The sequence below is a fragment of the Macaca thibetana genome, chromosome 9 (assembly GCF_024542745.1).
Source record: "Macaca thibetana thibetana isolate TM-01 chromosome 9, ASM2454274v1, whole genome shotgun sequence".
In the NCBI taxonomy this organism is placed as follows: domain Eukaryota; kingdom Metazoa; phylum Chordata; class Mammalia; order Primates; family Cercopithecidae; genus Macaca; species Macaca thibetana.
The window spans coordinates 5,971,004-5,996,888 of record NC_065586.1 but is presented as its reverse complement, the minus strand read 5'-3'; the positions used below and the strand labels follow the sequence as shown (position 1 = coordinate 5,996,888).

Here is a 25,885-nt window from a genome sequence, read left to right as displayed (position 1 = left end):
CTCAGGCCGCAGGTCAGTCAGACCTGGGATGTAGTTGGGTGAGTGGAAAGTTCTGGGAATGGGAAATTTTGAGAAGCCTTGAAAGGGCACATGTGTGTCAAGCTTCAGTGTGGCTTGATCAGAGATGGTGCTCCATTTCTCTGAGGTTCCCTCAGCCCGTCCCTCCTCCTGGCTTTGGGTTGCCCCCAGTCCTTCCGCCATCATCCCAAGATGTCCACCGGCCGCCCCCAAGAATGTGCTTCCTCACTTGTCCAGCAGAAATCCAAGGTGGTCTTCATGCTCCATTGGCCCAAATAGGCTTGAGCCTGCCCTTGTGTCTCAGCGGAGACTGACCCGCCCACTCCTGTCCACTGTCAACCCCTGCACTGTCTTCCAAGAGCTGGCTGTGGTGTTCCTCTCTCGGGGCAGCTGTCAACCCCTGCACTGTCTTCCAAGAGCTGGCTGTGGTGTTCCTCTCTCGGGGCAGCACCAACCGGAATAAATCGCTCATTCCTCTGTGTCCCCATCGCCAGCGTCTGCTATCCTTCACATGCCTTTCTTACACAATCCACTGTCCGCCCCTTGCAGCAGTGACAGGGTCTTCATGCCTTCCTACGGGGCCTAGCGAACTTGCCCACGCTCAGATGTTCTCAACATATATTGGTTGAATGAAAGGATGAGCAAGCAGTCAAAAGAGTAAGAACCAAGGTCCAGTCCCTAGCAAGAGGCAACCTGGACTCACTCGCAGTGCCGTCCCCAACTGCCTTCAGAGCATTCCTTCCATCTTCCAGGTCACTGCAGGGAACCTCCACCGTGGGAAAATGAAGCCACAGAAAGAATTTATCATTTCGTGGTGGGGCAGACGGTTTACTACCAGTGCGTCCAGGGATACAGGGCTCTACACAGAGGTCCTGCTGAGAGCGTCTGCAAAATGACCCACGGGAAGACAAGATGGACCCAGCCCCAGCTCATATGCACAGGTGAAACGGAGCCCAGTCAGTTTCCAGGTATGGTGGCTCCCTTCTGGGATCCACAGTGTTGCTTTTCTCCATCAGGCTGACCAGGGCGGAATCCCTGACCTCTCCTGCTGTGTGTCCTTAGACAAGCCCCTTGATCTCCCTGGGCTTCCCTTTTTTCTCATTCTGAAAAAAAATTTTTTTTTTAAATAGACCAGATGGACTCCAAGGGCTCCTTCAATGAAGGTTCCCCTGTGCCCTGAGTGGGGAGAAAGGTTGGAGACAGAAGAGAAGGAAAGCTCTCTCCTAAGCACCCTAGATGCTGCCTCATAGTTGGTCCTGAGTCCACTACTTCTCTAAGCCACCGAGGCCTCCTCTGGCTCCAAGGGCAAGTCCAGTTTCCCACTCACGCATTTTTCCTCTTACTGGTGATCGTGCAAATGCATGATTTGAACAGTACTCTGCAGTCAGCATGCTCCTTGCCCATGTGCCATTCCCCAGCGGAGCTTGGATAAATCAACACAAAATGTGCAGTGTCGGGACTTACTCAGTGCACATGCACACACACACATGCATGCAAACGCTCAGCCCACCGATGTTGAGGTCTCCTGCTATCTTCCTTCTGAAATCTTATTAGTATCGCGACAATCAAAAGTGACTTACATGCAGGCTGGGCGCGGTGGCTCATGCTTGTAATCCCAGCACTTTGGGAGGCCAAGGTGGGCAGATCATTTTAGGTCAGGAGTTCGAGACCAGCCTGGCCAACATGGTGAAACCCCATCTCTACTAAAAATATAAAAATTATCTGGGTGTGGTGGTGGGCACCTGTAATCCCAGCTACTTAGGAGGCTGAGGCAGGAGAATTACTTGAACCCAGAGGGTGGAGGTTGCAGTGAGCTGAGATCACATCACTCCACTCCAGCCTGGGGCAACAGCAAGACTCTGTCTCAAAAACAAACAAACAAACAAACAAACAAACAAAAAAAGCGACTTACATTCAACCACAAGTATTCCTGGTTTTCTTGCTCACTGCACTTCTCATACTCCATGTCCTTCTCTTGGGTTCCCTGGGGAGGCTGTTTTGTTCCCGTAGCAACCTCGCTGGGCCACCCTGACAGCCAGGGAATGCCTGCCGCTTCCTTGGAAGAGGGTGAGAGGCAGGGCAGAGCCAGGACTGCTACCCCTCAGGAGGACTGGAGAACCTGGCACAGAAGCAGCTGTCCCTTAGTGCATCTCTGCTCCATCCAATGGTTCAGTGACATTTGTATTATTATGACCTGTTTCCAAGTCACAGATGGAAACCCGGACTGAGTAGGGAGGCTGGGGAGAAACCATTGCTCAGAGATCTGGGGACAGCCAGGGTCAGAGTTAGAATTCAGCCTCGTCTGCTCTGCTGAGGCCACTTCACAGCTTCCCAGTGCCCCTGGTGTGGAACCATGTGGGGTGGCATCCCCAGCGAAGTGCCCACACCAGGATTCATGCCTCCTCAGGATATCTGGGGCCGGCTGCCCAGGGCAGGCGGGGTGGGAGTGAGGCCCTGACTCCTGTCTTTAGCTCCACCAGCATCACTCACTCTCTCCCCCAGGTGAAGAGGAGCCTCAGGCAAGCCCCGACGGCCTTCCTGAGAGTGAGACTTCCCGCCTCGTCACAACAACAGGTGCGGGAGAAGACAGACGCTGGACCCCAGAGGCCTAGTCCAAAAGAGCAGGGGTGGCCAGGAGCCAGGCTCAGAGAGATGGGCAGAGGTGACCTGTAGGGGAGACGCCCACAGCAGCCTCCTCTCCCTCTCAGCAGGGAAAGGGCCTCAGCGACCTGCAGGCCCCAAAGCAAGTGTCAGAAAGAGGGAACCCAGGACCAGGACCAAGCACGGTCCCCAGGCAGAGATGGAACTCCTGTCCTCACCACCACCACGTGTCTCCTACCAGCCTCTGAGCTTCTCATCCACAGAGACGCCCTGACTTCCTTTAGCCTCGTGCCATCCTAAAGTCACAATAGCAGGAGTGTCTCTCTTTATCTCTTTTTCACAGATTTTCGAATACAGACAGAAGTGGCTGCAACCATGGAAACGTTCATATTTACAACAGAGTACCAGGTAGCAGGTGAGTGGGGCACTGGCTTTGTGGACAAAATGTACACCAGGCTGAGATATGGACAGGTTGACTGGTTGGTAGGTTAGTTGGTTGGTTGGTAGGTTGATAGGTAGGTTGGTTAGTTGATTGGCAAGTTGGTTTGTAGGTTGGGAGGTTAATTGGTTGGTTGGTTGGTTGGCAGGTTGGTTTGTATGTTGGTGGATTAGTTGGTTGGTAGGTTGGTAGATTGGCAGATTGGTTGGTTAGTTGGTTGGTAGTTTGGTGGGTTAGTTGGTTGGTAGTTTGGTTGGTAAGTTGATAGGTTGGTTGGTAGGTTGGTTGGTAGGGTGGTAGGTTGGTAGTTTGGTTGGTTAACTGGTTGGTTGATTGGTTAGTGAGTTGGTTGGTAGATAGTTTGGTAGATTGGTTGGTTGGTTAGTTGGTTGGTAGGTTAGTTGGTTAGTTGTTTGGTAGGTTGGTTAGTTGGTTAGTTGATTGGTAGGTTGGTTGGTTGACTGAAAAGACCCCTTCCTTACACTGCAGAATGTGTGAGTGAAAAGCTAATCCAGATGCTGACAGCTCAGAATCCCATGAACCAGTTACAGGATGCTGTGAGCGAAATCTCAAGTCAGTCGCATCAGCCCCTCTCAAGCTGATCTGGAAGGGCTGTACCCTGAGCCTCTGTCAGGGGTCAACAGTGGGAGGAAGGAGCCATGTAGCCAGGCAGAGAGGACAGGCTTCCAGAAACATGGCCGTCGTTTCCTGGTAGGAGGGAAAAACACACTCTGAGGTTGCATCTGCCTAGAAAGTAAATAAACGTCAGGCTCCAGAACCTCAGCAGAGCAGTATCTGGAAGACCTGAACCCTTCCAGGAGACGTTAATGTGCTTCTCATTATCTGCATATTTTAACATTTCTTTTACCAGGCGCTCTCGGTGTCCTTAAACGAGGCCTGGCCTCTGAGCCTTTCTGAGGGGCTTGTGTGAGAGAAGGGTGCATACTGAGGGGAAGCTCCCTCCACCCTCACCCTGTCCTCCCCGCCCTGTTCCTCAGGACTCCTAGGAAATCCCACGGGGAGGGACCTGCGTCCTGAGACAGGGAAGAGAGGCTGCAGCCTCCACCTTGCTCTTTGGGGATGTCCTCAGCCTGCCCTGTGGGCCTGGCTCCTGCTGCCCCCATGCCAAGCTCAGGGCCCTTTGCTGAACTCCCTCTCTCTATTGACAGTGGCCGGCTGTGTTTTCCTGCTGATCAGCGTCCTCCTGCTGAGTGGGCTCACCTGGCAGCGGAGACAGTAAGTGCGGTATCACCAAGGCAGCACACGGTCAGATCAAAGTCCTGCACCCAGCCCTGCCCACCCTGCCCCATGCTCGCTCTAATCACCTGCAGTTCAGGGACTGGCAAAAGGAGAGGCCAATCCATGCCTCCAAGAGTCAGTAAAAAAGCATTAAAGCACCGCCAGGTGTGGCGGCTCACGCTGGTAATCACAACACTTTGGGAGGCCAAGGCTGAGTGGATCACCTGAGGTCAGGAGTTTGAGACAAGCCTGGCCAACGTCTCTACTAAAAATACAAAAAATTAGTTGGGCATGGTGGCAGGTATCTGTAATCCCAGCTACTCAGGAGGCTGAGGCAGGAAGATCGCTTGAACCTGGGAGGCAGAGGTTGCAGTGAACAGAGATCGCACCACTGCACTCCAGCCTGGGTGACAGAGCAAGACTCTGTCTCAAAAAACAAACAAACAAACAAACAAAAATTAAAGCACCAGGGAAACGGGAAGGCAAAGGAGCCTCACATTCATTGAGCACCTACTATACACCAGGCTTGATGCTTGTTTTATAAACATTATTGAAATCTACCTTCTCAGAAACCTTTGGAATAGCTGTGGCCTAGAGAGATGCAACAGCTTGAAGAAGATGGCACAGCAGAAGCCAGCACTGCAACTTGAATCTAGAGCCCATGGTTTTCCCACCCAGCCCCTACCTATAGAGGACCCAGGGCAGCATCTGTGCTGAGCTTTGCCTATCCTGTGCTCCCCACCCTCCCTTCTGCAGAGGCTCACACCAGTATCCCCTTGACCAGGAATGTAACCCATGTGTGGTCTTTTTGCATTAACTCAGATTTCCAACCCTGGATGCCTCTTAGAACATCCAGGAGAGAGTCTTCTAAAATACCAGTGAGTGGCAAGGTCCGAGTAAATGCCACAGGAAAAGGAAGGCGGTCCAAAGGGCTTGCTTCTCCTGTGGCTCAGTGTTATTCGTAGCTGTGACATCTTTTAAGAGAGGTTTACAAGAGGGAAATCATGTCACCAAAACCATTGTGACCCACTTTCAATTTGGGGGGAATCTTCATTTGCAACAATAGAAGAACAAATTTGTTGCAATAAGAAATATTTTTGTAGCTTATGTAGGTTGTTCAGCCAAAACAACATAATAATTTAAAAAGTTAAAAGATAGGCCAGGTGCGGTGGCTCACGCCTGTAATCCCAGCACTTTGGGAGGCTGAGGCAGGTGGTTATCTGAGGTCAGGAGTTCGGGACCAGCCTGGACGACATGGTGAAACCCTGTCTCTACTAAAAAATACAAAATTAGCCGGCATGGTGTTGAGCACATGTAATCCCAGCTACTTGCGAGGCTGAGACCGGAGAATTGCTTGAACCCAGGAGGCAGAGGTTGCAGTGAGCCAAGATCGTGCCACTGCACTACAGCCTGGGCAAAAAGAGCGAAACTCTGTCTCAAAAGAAAAAAAAAAAGGTAAAAGGTATCAATGACTGGGCTCCAATCAGAATCTCTGGGGGTGAACCCAAGACATCAGTACCTATTTTTAATTGAGATCAAATTCATCATTTAACTGTCATAAAGTGTACAGTTTATTGGTGTCTTAGCCCGTTTTGTGCTGCTGTAACAGAATGCCTGATACTGGGTAGCTTATAAAGAACAGAGATTTATTTCTTACCATTTTGGAGGCTGAGAAGTCTGAGGTCCAGGGGCCCCCATGTGTCAAGGGCCTTTGTGCTATGTCATCCTGTGGCAGAAGGCAGAAGGGCAAGAGAGTGAGAGAGAGCAGGAGAGGCTGAACTCAGCTTTTATCACAAACCCACTCCTGCAATAACAACATTAATCCATTCATGAGGCAGAGCCCTCGTGACCTGATCACCTCTTCAAGATCTCACCTGTCAGCATTGCTGGATTAGGGATTAAGTTTCCGACACATGAGCTCTGGAGGGTGTATTCAAACCACAGTAAGTGGTATTTAGTATATTTGCAATGTTGTGCAGCCATCCCCACTGATTCCAGAATACTTCCGTCATTCCCAAGAGAAGCCCCGCACTGCCAAGTTCCGCATTCTCCCCAGCCCCGGGAAACCACTACTCCGTGTTCCTTCTCTATGTATTTGCCTATTCTGGACATTTGGTGTGAATGGAATCATGTGGCCTTTTATGTCTGGGATAGTTGTACGTTTTAAAGCCCCTCGGATGTATCTAATACATATGCGTCCAGGTTTGACAACCCTACACTAGGCCATCGGTTTTCAAACTTGAATTTGCACCAGAATCATCTGTAGGAACATAAAGAAATGATAAATGTTTGAGATGATGGATATGCTAAATACCATGATCTGATTGCTGCACATTGCAGGTATCAAAGCATCCCTACATACCCCATAAATATGTGTAACTATTGTGTGTCAACTTAAAAACGTTTGTTTAAAGAATCATCTGGAGGGCTCCTTGAAGCACAGATTGCTGGGTTTCACCCGTGGAGTCTCTGCTGCAATCGTCTTGTCTTGCTTAGGTCTGGGAATCTGCATTTCTATCAGGTTCCCACGTGATACTGATGCTGCGGTTCCAGGGAGCAGACTCTGAGGATCACCGCACTAGGATAACAGCATTAAGAATCAGGGAAGCTGGCCACACTCACACTTGTAATCCCAGCACTTTGGGAGGCTGAGGCGGGTGGATTACTTGAGGTCAGGAGTTCGAGACCAGCCTGGCCAACATGGAGAAACCCCGTCTCTACTAAAAATACAAAAATTAGCTGGGCGTGGTGGTGTGGGCCTATAATCCCAGCTACTCGGGAGGCTGAGGCAGGAGAATCACTTGAACCCCGGGAGACGGAGGTTGCAGTGAGCCGAGTTCATGCCACTGCACTCCACCCTGGGTGACAGAGCAAGACTCTGTTTAAAAAAAAAAAAAAGGAAAAAAAAAAAAAAAGAAAGATAAAGAAAAAGTAAACTCTAGAAACTCACTCTGTATCTCTCTTGATTATCCAGGGCCTCCCTGACCCCTGCCAGCATATATTCTGGCCAACCCTAATACAAACTCCACAGTAAGACCCTGAGAAAATGCAGATCCACGCCCCCAAAACCGAAGCACTTAGCCTAGCCAGAGAGAAAAATAAAATATCTCTTCCTTTCTTATATGGGTCATCAGGCCCATAATATACCCTAATTTTCCTCCTGGAATTTAAAAGTATAAATTACTGCAATGCAAATGATAAGCCTCCCAGGGTTATTGTAGCAGGAATGATCCATATAACTTGACAGTCTACCAGTTTCTCTAAGGGGTCAGCGGATTCCCAAGGTGTCATTTTAGGATTCCAGGAGGGGAAGGATGTGACATGGCTGACGTGTTGTAGGTGTACTCAGTACTTGCATCCTCTCCTTCCTCAGGCTGAACACTTGACAAGCCTTAACACCTTACAAGGATTTTTTTTCATTTGTTAGTTTGAAGACCAAAAGCCTTCGGGCCCAGAGGACAAAGCGATTTGGAAGTAGGAATGGTTCAGTGTTGATGTTGTGAAACAAAGAACTGTGTGAACCTATGTGAGTTCCCACAAAGTCTCCCAGAATTACAGTCTTTAGGGAGACTCAAACATACATCTAGAAATGACTCCTCTAGTCAGTTTGTCCAAAATCCTTCCTAGAATCTGCTATCAACTCGTGGTGCCCTCTTGTGGCAACAGAAAAGCTGCATTTGAATTACCGAAAGATCACTGTAGCCTAGCCAAAGAGAGTTTTGTTTGGGGAAATATTTTTTGTTTGTTCTGGGCAATGACCAGGAGTCCGTGACGTGCTAGAGAAGGCTCACGGTGGCTTGTGAGAGGCAGCGGTTAAATTTTCAGGACTTCTGCAAACTGGTTTTTAAGCATAGCCATTATGTAAAACTAAAGCATTTAGGCTGGGAGCAGTAGCTCCTGCCTGTAATTCCTGCATTTTGGGAGACTAAAGTGAGAGGCTCGCTTGAGACCAGCCTGGGCAACAAAGCGAGACCTTGTGTCTACAAAAACATTTTAAAATTAGCTAGGTGCGGTGGCACATACCTGTAGTCCCAGCTACTGGTAAGGGTGAGGTGAGAGAATCCCTTGAATCCAGGAGCGCAAGGTTGCAGTGAGCTGTGATCACGCCACTGCATTTCAGCTTGACTGACAGATTGAGACGCTGTCTCAAAACAATAAAAAAATAAAAATAAAATAAAGTATTTAAATTTACAATTCAATAAACTACATGAAAATCAAAGACAAGAATTACTTACAACTAATCACTTCCTAATTATTTGCTACATTTTACTGTTATCTTTGTTCCCTGGGTGGTTTACATCGATTGTGTCTGCATGGTGGAAATACCGTTCAACGGTGGCTACTACGCAGCTCTTTCCAATCACGTGGTCAGTGATGTCACATTGCCAGCTGGAAGCTGGGTGTGGAGGGAGGATTTACACCAGGGAAGATAGGCAACGTCGTCAGAGAGCTGCTTGTTAAACATCACCAGCACACCTCTGCTTGGAGCCTTTTGCTGTGGGAACTCTGTGTGAAGTAGGGAGTAATTAGAAATTCCCATGAGCCAAATAAGGACTGGGAAAAGACTAAGACCGTATTGTCCAATACAGTAGCCACTAGCCACCTGCGGATACTTAAGTGTATTTAAACTCAAATAAATTAAATACCATTAAAACTTCAGTTCCTCGGTTGCACTAGCCACATTTCAAGTATTCCCTAGCCACGGGTGTCTGTGTTATTGGACAGCACAACTAGAAAAGATTTCCATCATCTCATAAAGTTCTATAGCAGAGTGCTGGCTAGAAACTAAGTGCTTTACTGCATGCAAATCACTTAGCACAGTTAGTTGCTGTTTATTATTCTTGTTCCACAGCTATTGTCTGCTGTATAGTTTTTAAAAACTTAGGCCAGGCGCAGTGGCTCATGCCTGTAATCCCAGCACTTTGGGAGGCCGAGGCGGGCAGATCACAAGATCAGGAGTTCGAGACCAACCTCGCCAACATAGTGAAACCCCGTCTCCACTAAAAATACAAAAATTCGCCAGGCATGGTGGCGCGCACACTGGTTTAGAGTGGGGACCACATGTTTTTGGTGCCATATTACACATATGACCATGACTTTGTTACACCACTACAGGAGGAAGAATAGAAGAACAATCTAGAAAACCAAAAGAACAAGAACTTCTTGGTAAGAAGCCGAGAACAGACAACAGAAGTCATGAAGCCCAAGCGAAATCAAAGGTGCTAAATGCTCGCCCAGGAGACATCCCTTGTGCTCGCCTGGGTTTTGGAAGCTCTGAAGTCACATCACAGGACACGGGGCAGAGGCAACTTTGTCTCTACGCCAACTCAGTCCCATCAGAGAGCGAGCGCTACCCACTTCTAAATAGCAATTTCATCATTGAAGAGAAAGGGCAAGACCACTAGAACTGTCCATCTTATTTTCATGTATATGTGTTCATTAAAGCATGAATGGTGTGGAACTCTCGCCATGCTATATGTAGTATAAAGAACAGTAGGTTTACATTCATGTCATTCCAACTTCCCAGTTCAGGAATCCCAAGGAAAGCCCTAGCACTAATGTAAATACACAACACACACACACCCTGTACCCGATACAACTGGACATTGTCCGCGTGGTTCCTTTCCCAGCCACTTCTGACTGCTGATTCTCCCCTTCATGTTACCCAGTGAACATCGTTCAAGAACTCTGGGCTGCTACCCAGAAATCGTTTTACCCTTGGCTCAATCCTCTAAGCTAACCCCCTTCTACTGAGCCTTCAGTCTTGAATTTCTAAAAAACAGAGGCCATGGCAGAATAATCTTTGGGTAACTTCAAAACGGGGCAGCCAAACCCATGAGGCAATGTCAGGAACAGAAGGATAAATGAGGTCCCAGGCAGAGAATCATACTTATCAAGGTTTTACCTGTGCATTACTAATAGGCCTCTTTAAGAGTTAGTTTCTTTGGGATTGCTATGAATGATACCCTGAATTTGGCCTGCACTAATCTGATGTTTACACGTGGACACACAACGTGCAAATCAATGAGTACGTTTCCTGAGAAGTGTCTAAGACCACCAAAAAGGGATCCATACATTCAGTGTTTATGGAAGGAAGGAAAGAAAGAAGGAAGTGAAGAGGGAGAAGGGATGGAGGTCACACTAGTAGAATGTAACTGTGGAAAGGAGCACATCAGGCCGGGCACGGTGGCTCAGGCCTGTAACCCCAGCTACCTAGGAGACCAAGGTGGGAAGATCTCTTGAGGCCAGGAGTTTGAGACCAGCCTGGGCAGCATAGCAAGACCCATCCCTACAAAAAATTAAAAATTGGCTGGATGTAGTGGCATATGCCTATAGTCCCAGACACTCAGGAGGCTGAGGCAGGAGGATTGCTTGAACCCAGGAGTTCAAGGCTGCAGTCAGTCACGATGGCACCACTGCACTCCAGCCTGGGCAACACAGCAAGACCCTGTCTTTAAGGAAAAAAAGAAAAGAAGAGCATACCAGCAGTCCTCAAACATTAATCAAAATCTTCAGCATATCAGAACCACCTGGAGGCCTTGTTAAAGCAGTTCACTGGGCCCGTCCCCAGAGTTTCTGAGTTGTCAGTCTGGAATAGAGCCAAAGGTTTTGCATTTGTAACAATTCCCAGGTGCTGTTGCTGCTACTACTATTCCAAGGAACACACTTTGAGAACCATTGTGCTATCGCTCTGCACACCCATCCACTCTCAACTCCCACAAAAAAAATCAACTTCCAGAGCTATTTCGGTGGAAGTCCTGGTTCCATATCTGGTGTCAGATCTCCCCTCACGAATCAGTTGAGTCAGCATTCTAGCTCAACATCATCACATGGTTAAGATTAACGAAAATTATTCATTCAGGAAACTATCAGCCAGTTTTCATTTCTGAAGGGGCAGGAGAGTGTTATGAAAAATAACGGGCAGTTTTCAGCAGGGTCCAGATTCAGATTAAATAACTATTTTCTGTCTGTTCTGTGACCAACCACATACAAACAGACTCATCCATGCACCCTCCCCCTCCGCCTTCAGGTATATGTTTTCTGATTAAAGTTGAGAAGAATCTCAGACCAGAAAAAAAATATATCTATATTTAAATCTTACTTGAGTAGAATTGAATTACTCCTTTTGGGTGTTGAGGGGTCTATAAGATCAAAACTTTTCCATGATAATACTAAGATGTTATTGACCATTTCACTCTCCTTCTCTCAAAAGTGTATGGTGGAATTTTCCAGAAGCTATGTGATATGTGATGATGTCATCACTCTGCTGTTAGCATACAATCAATTTATTGCTATTGTTTATAAAAGAATAAATGATATTTTTAAAAAACTCTTGGTTTTTATTATAAATATGGTAAGTATTGCTAGCTATAATTTACATAACCAAAAATGCTTTATAGTTTTTTGGGGTTTTTTTGTTTTGTTTGTTTTATGAGATGGAGTGTTGCTCTGTTGCCCAGGCTGTAGTGCACAATCTTGGCACAATCTTGGCTCACTGCAGCCTCTGCCTGCTGGGTTCAAGTGATTCTCCTGCCTCAGCCTCCCAAGTAGCTGGGACTACAGGCACCCACCACCAAGCCTGGCTAGTTTTTGTATTTTTAGTAGAGATGGAATTTCACCATGTTGGCCAGGCTGGTCTTGAACTCCTCACCTCAAGTGATCCACCCACCTTGGCCTCCCAAAGTGGTGGGATTACAGGTGTGAGCCACAGCACCCAGCCTGGTATCCTCCATAGTTTTTAATAGTTTTAAATAACATGAAAAGGTCCTGTCAAATGGCCAACAAGCATATCAACATCACTGGTCATTTCAGAAATGCAAATCAAAACCACAATGAGATACTACTTCATACACATTAAGATGACCTTAAGAAAAAGACTAGGAATGCTCACAGATGGCTGGTGGCAATGTCAAAAGGTGCAGCCACTGTGCAAAACAGAGTCTGTTTTGGCAGTTCCTCAAAAAGCTAAGCATAAATTTGTCCTATGACCCAATTCTATTCCTAGGTACACACCCAAACAACACAAAAACATGTGTCTAAACACAAACTACGACTGTTTATAACAGCATTATTCACATTCACCAAGAGGTAGAAACACCCAAATACCCAACAACAAATGAATGGATAAAGACCAGGCGTGGTAGCTCACACCTGTAATCCCAGCACTTTGGGAGGCCAAGGTGGGCAGATCACTTGAGGCCAGGAGTTAGAGATCAGCCTGGCCAACATGGTGAATCCTCATCTCACTGTCTCTACTAAAAATACAACAAATTAGCTGGGCATGGTGGCACGCATCTGTAATCCCAACTATATGGGAGGCTGAGGCATGAGAATCCCTTGAACCTGGGAGGCAGATGTTGCAGTGAGCCGAGATGGTACCACTGCACTCCAGCCTGGGTGACCAAGGGACTCTTTCCTCCAAAAAAAAAAAAAAAAAAAAAAAGAATGGCTAAGCAAATCATGGTATATCCCTACCAGTGGAGTATTAGCCACAGGAAGGGATGAAGTATTAATCCATGCTGCCATTTAGATGAACCTCAAAAACATTATGCTGAGTGAAGGAAGCCAGACACAAAAGGTCACTACAGTATGACTCATTTTATATGAAATATCTAGAATAGGCAACTCCATGGAGACAGAAAGGAGATAAGTGTTTGCCAGGGGATTTTTCTGGGGTGGTAAAAAAGTTTTGAAACTAGAGAGAGGAGGTAGTTGCACAATGTGTTGAACACATGACAGCCACTGGATTGTAGACTTTATCATGGTTAATTGTGTATGTAAATTTCACCTCAACTTTCTAAAAAGGAGATCCCAAGACCAAAATATTTGAATATTGCTTATCTTATTCAAGATTCTCAAAGAAGGGTCCTCAGCCCAGAAGGATCCTCCTGAAGTCTTTATGGTGACTTTAGTATTCTATTAAGTGAGTTATCAGGAGACCCTGAATTTTTGTTTTCAAAAACTAAAATTAGCATATTACTAAAGTTTATGGAAGACTCCAATTTGGTATTCTATCAAGAACGTAAAATTTGCATAGCACCCAGGAAAGGCTGCTGTTCCTGATGCATCACCAGAACCATCGTGAACTGGTTTTAGTTTTTACTCACTGGTATTCCTTCAGCTAAATGATGAATTCCTGCCAGTGATTTTCATGGAGGGGTTGTGTTGGCTGGCTGCCAATGTGCATAATCAATTAATTTGCTGTGGGTTGAAAACCTGAACAAACTGAAAGTCAATAACTCTTCTTAGGTCTGTAGAAGTAACAGTACAGGGTAGCTCACTGTCCTCAATATGGGAGAGGCAGACGGGCTGATACAAGGAAATCACAACTTCCCGGAGCAGAAGCCCAGGAACAAACCCTGCTACTGGAACCAGCAGAGGGGCAGGAAAACCGAAACTGGGAACTGACAAATTGCTGGAGGCTCAGTGTGGACACTTCTGAGAGACGAAAATTTCAGGGGAGCAGCCCAGTCACAAGGGGTCCCCACTTTCATGACCTTTCCCTCCAGGAACTCAATGAGGTCTTCACAGTGAAGATGGGAGAAAAACTTCCTTGTGCTTTTGACAGGAGAAAGAGAAAAGGTAGTGTCGCGTGTGTCCGTGTGAAGAGAGTCCACCAACAGGCTTTGTGTGAGCAACAAGGCTGTTTATTTCACCTGGGTGCAGACAGGCTGAGTCCGAAAAAGGAGTCAGCAAAGGGTGGCGGGATTATCATTAGTTCTTATAGGTTTGGGATAGGCGTGCAAAGTACATTCTCAAGGGCAGGGAGAATATTATAAAGTACCTTCTTAAGGGCAGGGAAGAACATATTGTATCAGTTAAGGTGGAGCAGGAACAAATCACAGTGGTGGAATGTCATCAGTTAAGGCTATTTTCACTTCTTTTGTGGATCTTCAATTGCTTCAGGCCATCTGGATGTATACCTGCCGGTCATGGGGGATATGATGGCTTAACTTGGGCTCAGAGGCCTGACAGGTACCATTTTGAAATATGCCAGAGCATTCAGTTCTTGTCCAACAAGGCCTGCCCTCAAGGAAAGTATTTTCCTCACTATCTTAAATTTTACCATAGTCTAACCAACCTGAATTTTACCAGTGTCTAACCAACCTGAAAGAAGGGAAATAACCAACTCTAGCCTCTCTGCCCTTCTTGTCTCATCTAAGGGAAGAGGGGAATGAAAAGCACTTGTGAAGATCACAGTCCAGGGATACAGGCTTGCTGAAGACTGAGCCTAATCATAAGACTATGGAATGAAAAAAAAAAAAAAAAAAAAAAAAAGACTATGGAATGGTTCCTCACCCCCTGCACCTTACCACTACATGAACGGGGTTGTTGTGTGTCACAGGGGACTACAGCTGAAACAACTGCATGTTTCAGTCCCTCTTTAAGAAGCGGTCTCCAGGGAAGCCCAAAGATGAGAGGGGAGACAAAAACAAAGACACTAGAGGGAATTTTATCCTCTGACACCTACAGCTACAGCAAATAGTAAACACAGCCTAACTCCTAATCAGATAAACATAAAGCCTCACACTAAAGGCCTATTTACCTTGGTTCCTTTTATGTTATACATCAGGTCCAGCTTTCAACAAGAAATTACAAGGCATGCTAAACGGCAAAAAAACACAGATTAAAGAGGCAAAGCAAGCATTGTAACCAGACTCAGATACTACCATGTTGGAATTATCAGACTGGGAATTTAAAACAACTACGAAAATAAACCATTATGACAGAGATTTCTATGGTCCTGTGGATCCATTCTTCCCTTCCACTATCAGTAATAAAATCCCCAAGTTTTAACCCAACACATTTCTCCCCCTAGCTAAAGATGATATTTTCTAGCCTCCCTTGCAGCTAAGTGTGGTCATGTGACTAAACTGGGACAATAAGATGTAAATTAAAAAGTATCTGAGACAGGTCTTAATCCATTTAGAGGTTTATTTTGCCAAGATTAAAGACCATGACCTGTGACACAGCCTCAGAGTTCCTGAGAACATGTGCCCAAGGTGGTTGAGTTACAGCTGGGTTTGATATTAATACATTTTAAAGGCACAGAAATTATAGGCAAAGACATAAAGCAATACATGTAAGGTATACATTGGTTCAGCCAAGAGAGGTGGGACATGTCAAAGTGGGAGGCTTCCAGGTCATGGTTGATTCAAAAGTTTTCCGACTGGCAATTGGTTGAAAGAGTTAAGCTAAGGCTGAGGAGTTGAAGTCAGTAAAAAGAAATGCTTGAGTTAAGATAAGGGGGGTGGGGTTGTGGAAGATAATGTCCTTGTCATGTACACGAAGCCTCCAGATAGCAGGCTGCAGAGAGAATAGATAGCACATATTTCTTATTGGACCTTTACAGATGTCAAACTCTCTGGAAAAGACCCATTAGGAGAAAGGAGATTCCTCCAGTATGGAAATTAAGAGACAGCTTTGCAAGGTCACTTCAAAATATGTCAAAAAATATTTTGGGATAAAATAATTTTATTTCCTTCTTGGCCTGTTATATGTCACGTGATGCTATACCAGAGTCAAGTTGGGATTGGGTATCTTACTGCTAAAGGGTCTGTTTCTTCAGTCTTATGATCTCTGTTTTAATGTAATGCTGGTCAGTGATGCCTGAATTCCAAAGGGAAGGATTACAATCAGGTGAGTCAACCCCCCACTTCTTGTCATGACTTGAACTAGTTTTTCAGTTTCTTGGGGATCCCCTTGGACAAGAAGGGGCCCATTCAGTCAGTTGGAGGCTTAGAATTTTATGTTTGGTTTACAGAGATATGAGCAGAAGTGACATGTGACACCCAGGGTGTGCCCTTGAAGAGAACACGCACACCCTCCTTCATCTCCTCTCACTGGTGGCTGTGTGCTCTTGCTCTCGTGAGCTAGGATCACTTGGAGGACAGAAGCCACACATGAAGCCTGAGAGGAAAAGAAAATTAAAGGAGGCTAGGAGTCTGACCCATGAGGTGTCCCACCATCTGTGCACACACTCGGACTGCATGTGAGACAGAAATAACCCTCCCATTTGCTGTGATTTTTGCCCTTGTTAGGGCAGCAGCCTAACTGTATCAATCACCCACACTCCTACTGAAATGACACCCTTGGCTATTGTTTGGATATGGTTTTGTTACCAGAAAGGGGTCCCGATCCAGACCGCAAGAGAGTTCTTGGATCTCACACAAGAAAGAATTCAGGACGAGTCTGTAGCGTAAAGTGAAAGCAAGTATATTAGGAAAGTAAAGGAATAAAATAATGGCTACTCCACAGACAGAGCAGTTCTGAGGGCTGCTGGTTACCCATTTTTATGGTTATTTCTTGATGATATACTAAACAAGGGGTGGATTATTCATGCCTCCCCTTTTGAGACCATATAGGGTAACTTCCTGATGTTGCCATAGTATTTGTAAACTGTCATGGTAGCAGTGAGGATGACGAGAAGTCACTCTTGTCTCTATCTTGGTTTTGGTGGGTTGTAGCTGGCTTCCTTACTGCAATCTGTTTTATCAGGAAGGTCTTTATGACCTGTATCTTGCACCAACCTCCTGTCTCATCCTGTGACTTAGAATGCCTTAACCATGTGGGAATGCAACCCAGTAGGTCTCAGCCTTAGTCTATCTAGCCCCTATTCAAGATGGAGTTGCTCTGGTTCAAACATCTCTAACAGTTGTTTATCCCAACCGAATCTCATGTAGGAATGTGATTCCCAGTGTTGGAGGTGGACCTAATAAGAGATGTTTGCGTAATGAGGGTGGATCCTTCATAAATAGATGATTGTCCTCCCTGAGTGAGAGCGGTGAGTGAGTTCTCATTCTATTCATTCCCATGAGAGCTGGTTGTTAAAAAGAGCCTGGCATCTCCCCCCACCCTTTCTTCCTCTCTTGCCATATGACCTCTGCACACACCAGCCCCCCTTCACCTCCCATCACGAGGAGAAGCAGCCTAAGACCTTTCCCAGTGGAGATGCCCAATCTTGAACTTTCCAGACACCAGAACTGTGAGCCAAATAAAACGTTTTCTTTATAAATGACTCCGTCTCCAACTGGGTGTGGTGACAGGCACCTGTAATCCCAGCTACTTGGGAGGCTGAGGCAGGAGAATCACTTGAACCCGGGAGTCAGGGTTGCAATGAGCAGAGATCGTGCCACTGCACTCCAGCCTGGCCACAGAGTGAGACTCCGTCGAAAGAAAAGAAAGAAAGGAGGAAAGAAAGCAAGAAAGCAAGAAGGAAAGAAAGCAAGAAGGAAAGAAAGCAAGAAAGCAAGAAATCAAGAAAACAAGAAAGCAAGAAAGCAAGAAAGGAAGAGAAAGAAAAAGAAAGGAAGAAAAGAAAGAAAGACTCAGTCTCAGTATTCTCAGGTTACAGCAACACAAAACAGACTAAAACACCCTCTCCACCAAAATTCTGTTTGTGTAGTCATATTAGTATCAAAATCTTTTCAAGGGAAAATGGACTCAAGAATCAACATTCAACATGACAGCAGACTTTCAAGGAAATACATGTTTTCTGTTCCATAAATATTATCTGAAAAAAACTTCTCTACAGGAGGTAAACAAGTAGATAAGAAAAAATAGCATTGGTTCTCTTTATTAATTTGAATACTCCCCTACTCTTCTTCAGAAAATCACTGCACTCGGTCTCCAACACCCCTGAAGGCTTTCTGAAATGTTGGCTCATGTGGAGGTGTTCCTTTCTCCTGATGGATTCTGGCTAAGTCAGAAACCACAAAGAGAAAGCTGCTGAAATTTTAAAAACTTCTCCCTGCTATTTCCATTTCTCCTCTTAAAGAGTGCAATGCGAAACATATGTCCTCTTCTTCTACGATATCAATGAACATACCTTCAGAGCTAGCCTACTGATATGAGGGTAAGGATGAGAAGAAATCTTGTTATCTCAGGGCAATAGGATTATCAAGCACTGTATCAGCAAATGCATCACTTAAGACTGAGTTGTAAATACAGCCATGCACTGCATAACAATGTGTTAGTCAACAACAGACTGCATCTACACGACAGTGGTTCCATAAGATTACAATACTATATTTTACCATACCTTTTCCATGTTCAGACACACAAATATGGCCAGGTGCAGTGGTTCACGCCTGTAATCCTAGCACTTTGGGAGGCTAAGGTGGGCAGATCATCTGAGGTCAGAAGTTCAAGACCAGCCTGACCAACATGGCAAAACCCCATCTCTACGAAAAATACAAAGTTAGCTGGGTGTGGTGGTGCATGCCTGTAATCCCAGCTACTCGGGAGGTTGAGGCAGGAGAATCGCTTGAACCCAGGAGGCGGAGGTTGCAGTGAGCCGAGATTGCACCATTGCACTCCAGCCTGGGTAACAGAGTGAGACTCTCTCTCAAAACAAACAAAAAGATACACAAATATATACCATTGTATCACAATCGCCGCAGTATTCAGTATAGTAACCTGCTTTACAGGTTTGTAGCTAGGGGAGATAGGCTACAGCAGCCCCGGTGTGGTAGGCTCTGCCATCTAGGTTTGTGCAAGTTCACTCTGTGGTGTTTGCACAACAACAAAATCACCTAACAGTGCATTTCTCAGAAAGTGTCCCCATCGTTAAGTGACTCGTGACTGTAATAGAAAATCAAAACCCACTGTCTCTCATAACCGTGTACCCTCCAGTGGTGCTTCCTGCACGACTCAGCAACTTTATCAAGAACCTGGTTATGGGTATTTTTTCTTCTCTCTTTTCTGTCTCCAGTGATGTCAAGTTTATCCAAAGACCAGCTTAGCCTCGTGATAGCCAACAGTTTGTCGCTATTCCAGAATTAATATCAGATGATCACATCTAGAAATAAGAAAAGAAATAAGGTTCCCCCTTTGGCACTTCCAGCAAATGCCTTCTCCAGTCTTGTTGACTCAAACTAGGTCTCATATCTACTGCTGCACTGTGACCAGAAGATGTGAGATGATTCTGATTTCGTAAGGCCCAAGCCACAGACCCCACTCCTAGAACCAGTAATAAAGAGAAGATCTTAAAAGCAGCCAGAGAAAAATGAACCATTGCAGAGAAATATAGTAAGGATGACAGCCAGGCCCGGTGGCTCACGCCTATAATCCCAGCACTTTGGAAGGTCGAGGCAGGCGGATCACTTGAGGTCAGGAGTTGAGACCAGCCTGGCCAACACGGTGAAACCCTGTCTCTACTAAAAATACAAAAATTAGACAAGCATAGTGGTGCATCCCTGTAATCCCAGCTACTTGGAAGACTGAGGCAGGAGAATCACTTGAACCCAAGAGGCGCAGGTTGCAGTGAGCCAAGATCGCACCACTGCACTCCAGCCTTGGTGAGAGAGTGAGACTCTGTCTCAAAATAAATAAAAATAAATAAATAAAGGCAGCAGATTTCTCTCTGGTAACAGTGTAAGTGGAGCAATATCTTTAAACTACAGAAAGCAAAAAAAACTGTCAACCTAAAATTCTATATCCAGGGAAAATAGCCTTCAAAAATGAAGATGAAATAAGTATTTTTGGACATATAAAAGTTGAAAGACTTCATAACCCGCAGGCTTACATGGCAAGAAATATTAAAGGCCTCAGCTAAAATTTCACTGGGTTGAATAACATCTCCCCAAAATTCCCGTCTACTTGGAACCTGCAAATGTGGCCTTGTTTGAAAACAGAATGTTTGGAAAAGTAACAAAGTTAAGATGAAGTCATACCAGATTAGGGTGGACCTTAAACCAATATGACTGGTGTCCTCATAAGAAGAGGGAAATTTGGACGCGGACCCACACAGAGGGAAGACAGCCAGGTGAAGACAGAGTCAGAGATTGGAAGATTTTTTTTTTTTTTTTTGAGACAGAGTCTCACTCTGTCACCCAGACTGGAGTACAGTAGCACCATCTCAGCTCACTGCAGCCTCTGCCTCCCGGGTTCAAGAGATTCTTGTGCCTCAGTCGCCCAGGTAGCTGGGATTCCATGTGAGTGCCACCACACCTGGCTAATTTTTGTATTTTTTTTTTTTTAGTAGAGACAGGTTTTTGCCATGTTGCTCAGGTTGGTCTCAGACTCCTGGTCTCAAGTTATCCACTTGCCTCGGCCTCCCAAAGTGCTGGGATTACAGACACGAGCCACTGCACCCAGCTGGAGAGACTGAAGTTTGATACCACGAGCTGAGGAACACCAAGGACTGTCAGCAATAATCAGGTTAGGAAGAGGCAAGGAAGGGGCTTCTGCTGGAGCCTTCAGAGAGAGCACAGTCCTGCTGATGCCTTGAGTTCAGACTTCCAGCTTCTAGAACTATGAGAGAATGCATTTCTGCTGCTTTAAGCCACCCAGTTTGTGGTACTTCGTGACCGCAGCCCTAGGGAGCTAATACAGAAGTCTTCAGACAGAAGAAGAATAGTACAAGTTGGAAATACAGATCTATGGAAAGGAAGAAAGAGCACAGGAAATGGTAACTACATGGGTAAAATGATGAAAACTTTTCTTACTTCAATACCTTTAAAAATACTTTAACAAAAATAATCACAAATGTAGGGAGAGTACATAACATAATTATCAATAACATGTAAGAAAGCAATAGATAAAAGGGAGAAATGGAAGTATACTATTTTCAAGTCCTTGTACTATGTGTGACTGTGATAATATCTGTTGAAGGTAGACAGTGGTAAGTTAGATGTGTACTGAAAACCCTGAGGCAACCACTAAAACAACACAATGAAAAGTTATAGTAATAAACCAACAAAAGGCAGTAAAAGGGAAAGATTTAAAATTCACTTCAATAGAAGGCAGACAGGAGAGAAAGGGTAACAGAGAACAGACGGGATGAACGGTTTTTTTGTTTGTTTGTTTTAAGCAAGATGATAGATTGAAACCAAACCATATCAATAATCCTTTTTTTTTTTTTTTTTTTTTTTTGAGATGGAGCCTCGCTCTATTACCCAGGTTGGAGTGCAGTGGTGGGCTCTCAGCTCACTGCAACCTCCGCCTCCTGGGTTCATGCAATTCTCCTGCCTCAGCCTCCCATATAGCTGGGATTACAGGCATGCACCACCACGCTCAGCTAATTTTTGTATCTTTGTAGAGACGAGGTTTCACCATGTTGGTCAGGCTGGTCTTGAACTCCCAACCTCAAGTAATCTGCCCACCTCCCAAAGTGATGGGATTACAGGCATGAGCCACAATGCCCGGCAATAACCACTTTAAATGTAAATTGTCTACACATTCCGATCAAAAGACAAAGATTATAAGAGTGGATTTTAAAAGCAAGAATAAACTATATCCATACATAAGAAATAAAAAATTGAAAGCAAAAAGATTAGAAACACTTAGCACAAGAAAGCTGGAGTGGTGCTACTAATATCAGATTAACAAATTTGAGAGTAACGAATATAACCAAGGACAAAGAAAGTCATTTCATAATGCTAAAAGGATCAATTCATCAGGAGGCCAGAGCAACCCTAATACTAGGATTGTTTGGATTGCTTTGTACTTCATACTAGAGCTTCAAAATACATGAAGTGAAAACTAATTGAACTGCAAAAGTAAATAGTCAAATCTGTGACCACAGTGGGAGATTTCAATACGTTTCTGTCACTCTCAGAAACAGGTTGAACAAGTAGAGAGAAAAACCAATAAAATATGGAGGACTTAAACAACATTATCAAGCATTTGACTTAATTGAAATGTATAGAACCATTACCAAACAAAGACTAAAGAAACATTCTTTTAAAATGCATAAGGAACATAAGGAACATTTATCACCACAGGCTGTTTACTGGGATACATTTTTTTTAAGCCTCCACCTCACACCCTTTAGGGTGGCTACTATCAGAAAGAAAACAGAGAATAACAAGTGTTGACAAGGATATGAAGCAATTGGAACTCTGGTGTACTACTGGTGGGACTGTAAAACAGAGCAGCTGCTGTGGAAAACAGTATGGTAGATGCTAAAAAAAAAAAAAAAAATAGAATTACAATATGATCCAGCAATTCCACTTCTGGGTATATACCCAAAAGTACTGGAAACAGGGTCTCAAAGAGTTTATAGCAATATTATTCCCAATGGTCCAAAGCTGGCAGCAACCCAGGTGTCCATCAACAGATGAAAGAATAAACGAAGTGTGGTACATACACATGATGGAATATTATTCAGCCTTGAAAAGGAATGAAATGTTAACACGGGCTACAGCACGGATGAACCTCGAGGACACTAGGCTCAGTGAAATAAGCCAGACACGAAAGGACAAACACTGTTTGATTGCATTTATCTGAGCTCCTTCGAGTAGGCAAATTCACCAAGACAGAAAGTAGAATGGTCACTGCCAGGGACTGGGGGAAAAGGAAGGAGGAGTTATGGTTTCGTTTTGTTTCTTTTTTTCTTTGGAGACAGAGTCTCACTCTGTTGCCCAGATTGGAGTGTAGAGGTGTGATCTTGGCTCACTGCAACCTCCGCCTCCTGGCTTCAAGCGATTCTCCTGCCTCAGATTCCCGAGTAGCTGGGACTACAGGCCCACACCCCCACGCCTGGCTAGTTTTTTTGTATTTTCGTAGAGATGGGGTTTCACCGTGCTGCCCAGGTTGGTCTCAAACTTCTGAGCTCAGGTCATCCGCCCATCTTGGCCTCCCAAAGTGCTGGGATTACTGGCATGAGCCACCACACCTGGCCAGAGTTAATGTTTAATGGGAACAAAGTTTCAGTTTTGCAAGACTAAAAAGTTCTGGAGAAGGATACTGGTGATGGTTGCACAAGGTGATTGTACTTAATGCTGCAGAATTGTACACCTGAGAATGGTTAAGATGGTGAATTTTATATTATGTGCTTTTTGCCACTATATATATATATAAAATATATATATAAAAAAAAATATATATATACTGCTTGACTCCGTTTATATAAATTTCTAGAAAATCCCAACTGCCCTATAGTGACAGAAAGCAGATCAAAGACTGTCAGGGGAAGAAGACAAAATCATTATCTTGATTGTGGTTTTATGGGCGTGTACTTATGCCAAAACTTACCAAATTGTGTACTTTGAATATGTGCAGTTTTTTAACGTTCACTAAACCCCCAATAAAACCCTTTCTCAAAAGTTACCTGTTTGAAATTCCTAGCCAGGTTCTGTTTTTTGGACTGGCCCCTGAGTGAATCTCTCCTGGCCTCACCAGCCTGCAGGTCCAGATGAAACTGTGCTCTTGGTAATAACCTGTACATACACACAAACATGATCTCCTTCAGAGCCTGCAGACTCAGGTGAGGCCATATTCTTGATAATAGCCTGTAAATAACACACACACACACACACACACACTCACACACCCTCTCTCTCTCTCTCTCCTTCAGAGCCTGCAGGTTCAGGTGAGACTGCACTCTTGGTGATAATACACACACACACACACACACACATACACACACATACACACACATACACACACATACACAGTCTCCTTCAGATATTTTTAGGAGTCCTCGGCATCCTGCCAGGCAGCCTTCCTGGGCTCCACCTATGGGAGGGGAACATGCTCCTCCTTCCCATTATATGTCGTATTTTATCACCTGGGCACTAAGACAAGTTAACTGTGTCCTAGAGTCTCACAGAATCCTTCGTGAATCCTGCGTCCCCAGCTTCTGCCCCCAGCTTTGCTTTCCACAAGGTTTTGACACAGACCCATGGAAGAATCTCCAAGACAGGTACCAGGACGTCATCTGCGTTCCTCCCTATTCTTCTCCCCCAGCCTCACTCTTCCAAAAATGCAACTAGAGTCACGGATCCTGCCCCATAGGTTTCCCAGAGGTGCCCAGATCAATCCGAATTCTAGGGGTGAACACAGGTGGTCGGAAACTGTCCACGTGCCTCACGATAGGATGTAACACCATCTGCTAAGGCCTCTGAACTCTAGGCTCTTTATGTGTTCATTTTACAAATATTTAGCACCACCCCTTAAGGAAAACCTAGAAACAAGAGGCTCCATTGCTGTTGGGACAAAATGACGTGTAAAGTGTTACAGTGTGGCAGAGTTCCCACACGAAGGCTCCAGACTGTGTGCTCTGTTCCCATGCAACGCCTCCAGGCAGACTTGTGAGAACAAAGTCACCAGGTGCTGCTCTGCCGGAACATTCTGCCAGGAACACTCCACCAGGTGCAAAACCGAAAAGGTGGGGCAGCAGGAGACAGGCAGGAGAACTGGTTTCTTTCCCACCCACGCCGCTCTCTGCTGTCACTGTGACGGAAGAGAAAAGGAAAAGAGGGATGTTGAAGTCTGTGCCCCAATCTCTGCTTTTTGCTGCTTTGCAGTTTGTGGAGGAAGCGTAGGTTTTAATACGCAGAATCCATTACATTGTGATACCCCAAAAACTAGGACAGTCAGGCTGCATTTTGGAAGCAGCAGCCAGGAGTACAAGTCCTGCCCATGGGAAGGAGGAAAAGCGGGAGAAAGCTTGACAACTCTCTGAGTTTCCCTCAGGCAAATGTGGCCTGAACGAGATCCAAATGTCCCCGCGTGTCCAACCGGTGAGGGATGGCGAGCTGAGAGCCTGAGCAGGCACACCTCGCGGGGAATTAACAAGGGAGGGGCCTGGGCTCCCCATCCATCCCCTGCAGACCCGCAGGCAGCTGGGGCCAGAGCTGCAGGCAGGTAAGCCTGCCAGGAACGGAATAGGCACCCGGGATCTACAGGTGCCACCCACTGGGAATCCTTAGCACCTGCAGACACCAGGGACAGAAATTGAGGGAGACCTGCCCGCCTCCCATGTGTGGCCCATCGTAACCATGCCAGGCCCCCTCCCCAGAGGGCTCCCCGGCTGTGGACCCCTAACAGGAGCTCTCCAAGGAAGAGGAGAATGAAATCCTAAGGAGTTTTTTGAACCAAACTCTGACTGAATTAATAATTCACCTGACAAATTACTGAAGTAGACAAAGGGAAAGACACAGAGTGGATAAGGTTCAATCAAGAGCCCCTGGCAGATCAGGGGTTTGGAAGGGGAAATGACGTGTGGGGACTCTCAAATATGCGTCTCCCCCCAGGTCCTGCAAGGATCGTCTGCCCACTCTACCCGGAAGAATCAAATGGCATCTTCGCTCCACGAACCACAACTTTGGGGTGCACAGGCTTTTCTTTCCTCTTCTCCAATAGATTCCCTGCCCAGAAATGTCTCAGGGTTAATCATTTTATTTTTTAATTTCTATTTTAGATTTGGGGGTGCATGTGCAGGTGTGTTACATGATTATATTGCATGATGCTGAGGTTTGGACTTCTCATAAGGACAGTTAGTCATTTAAAATTAATAAACCAGCCAGGCACGGTGGCTCATGCCTGTAATCCCAGCATTTTGGGAGGCCAAGCTGGGAAGATCATTTGAGATCAGGAGTTCGAGACCAGCCTGGCCAACATGGCAAAACCCTATCTCTAATAAAAATACAAAACTTAGCTGGCGTGATGGTTCATGCCTGTCATCCCAGCTACTCGGGAGCCTGAGGCAGGAGAATCGCTGGAACCTGGGAGGCAGAGTTTGCAGTGAACTGAGATTGCACCACTGCATTCCAGCCTGGGCAACAGAGATGCTGTCAAAAAAAAAAAAAAAGAATTCTAAGGGCTAGCCATCAAACCTGACACTTGATATGCTAGAGGGAC

General features: G+C 45.5%; 2 protein-coding genes and 1 long non-coding RNA gene across 3 annotated transcripts in view; 2 read left to right on the top strand and 1 right to left on the bottom strand.

The window, feature by feature from the left end:
* IL2RA (interleukin 2 receptor subunit alpha) overlaps nt 1-9,758 on the top strand; it is a 51,000-nt gene extending 41,242 nt beyond the window's left edge. The window contains exons 4-8 of the mRNA XM_050804635.1: nt 771-986; nt 2,521-2,592; nt 2,963-3,034; nt 4,228-4,294; nt 9,413-9,758. Of these exons, the coding sequence (XP_050660592.1) occupies nt 771-986; nt 2,521-2,592; nt 2,963-3,034; nt 4,228-4,294; nt 9,413-9,437 (452 nt within the window). The 3' untranslated portion in view covers nt 9,438-9,758. The remainder of the gene's footprint in view (nt 1-770; nt 987-2,520; nt 2,593-2,962; nt 3,035-4,227; nt 4,295-9,412) is intronic.
* The window catches only part of GDI2 (GDP dissociation inhibitor 2), a 533,972-nt gene that overhangs the window by 254,142 nt on the left and 253,945 nt on the right, over nt 1-25,885 (top strand). The window lies entirely within an intron of this gene.
* LOC126962929 (uncharacterized) lies at nt 859-8,897 on the bottom strand. Its single transcript, XR_007728863.1, has 5 exons — nt 8,533-8,897; nt 8,321-8,438; nt 5,955-6,023; nt 1,931-3,766; nt 859-1,121 (listed from the first exon to the last, which is right to left on the bottom strand). It is a non-coding gene; the product is annotated as an uncharacterized LOC126962929 (long non-coding RNA).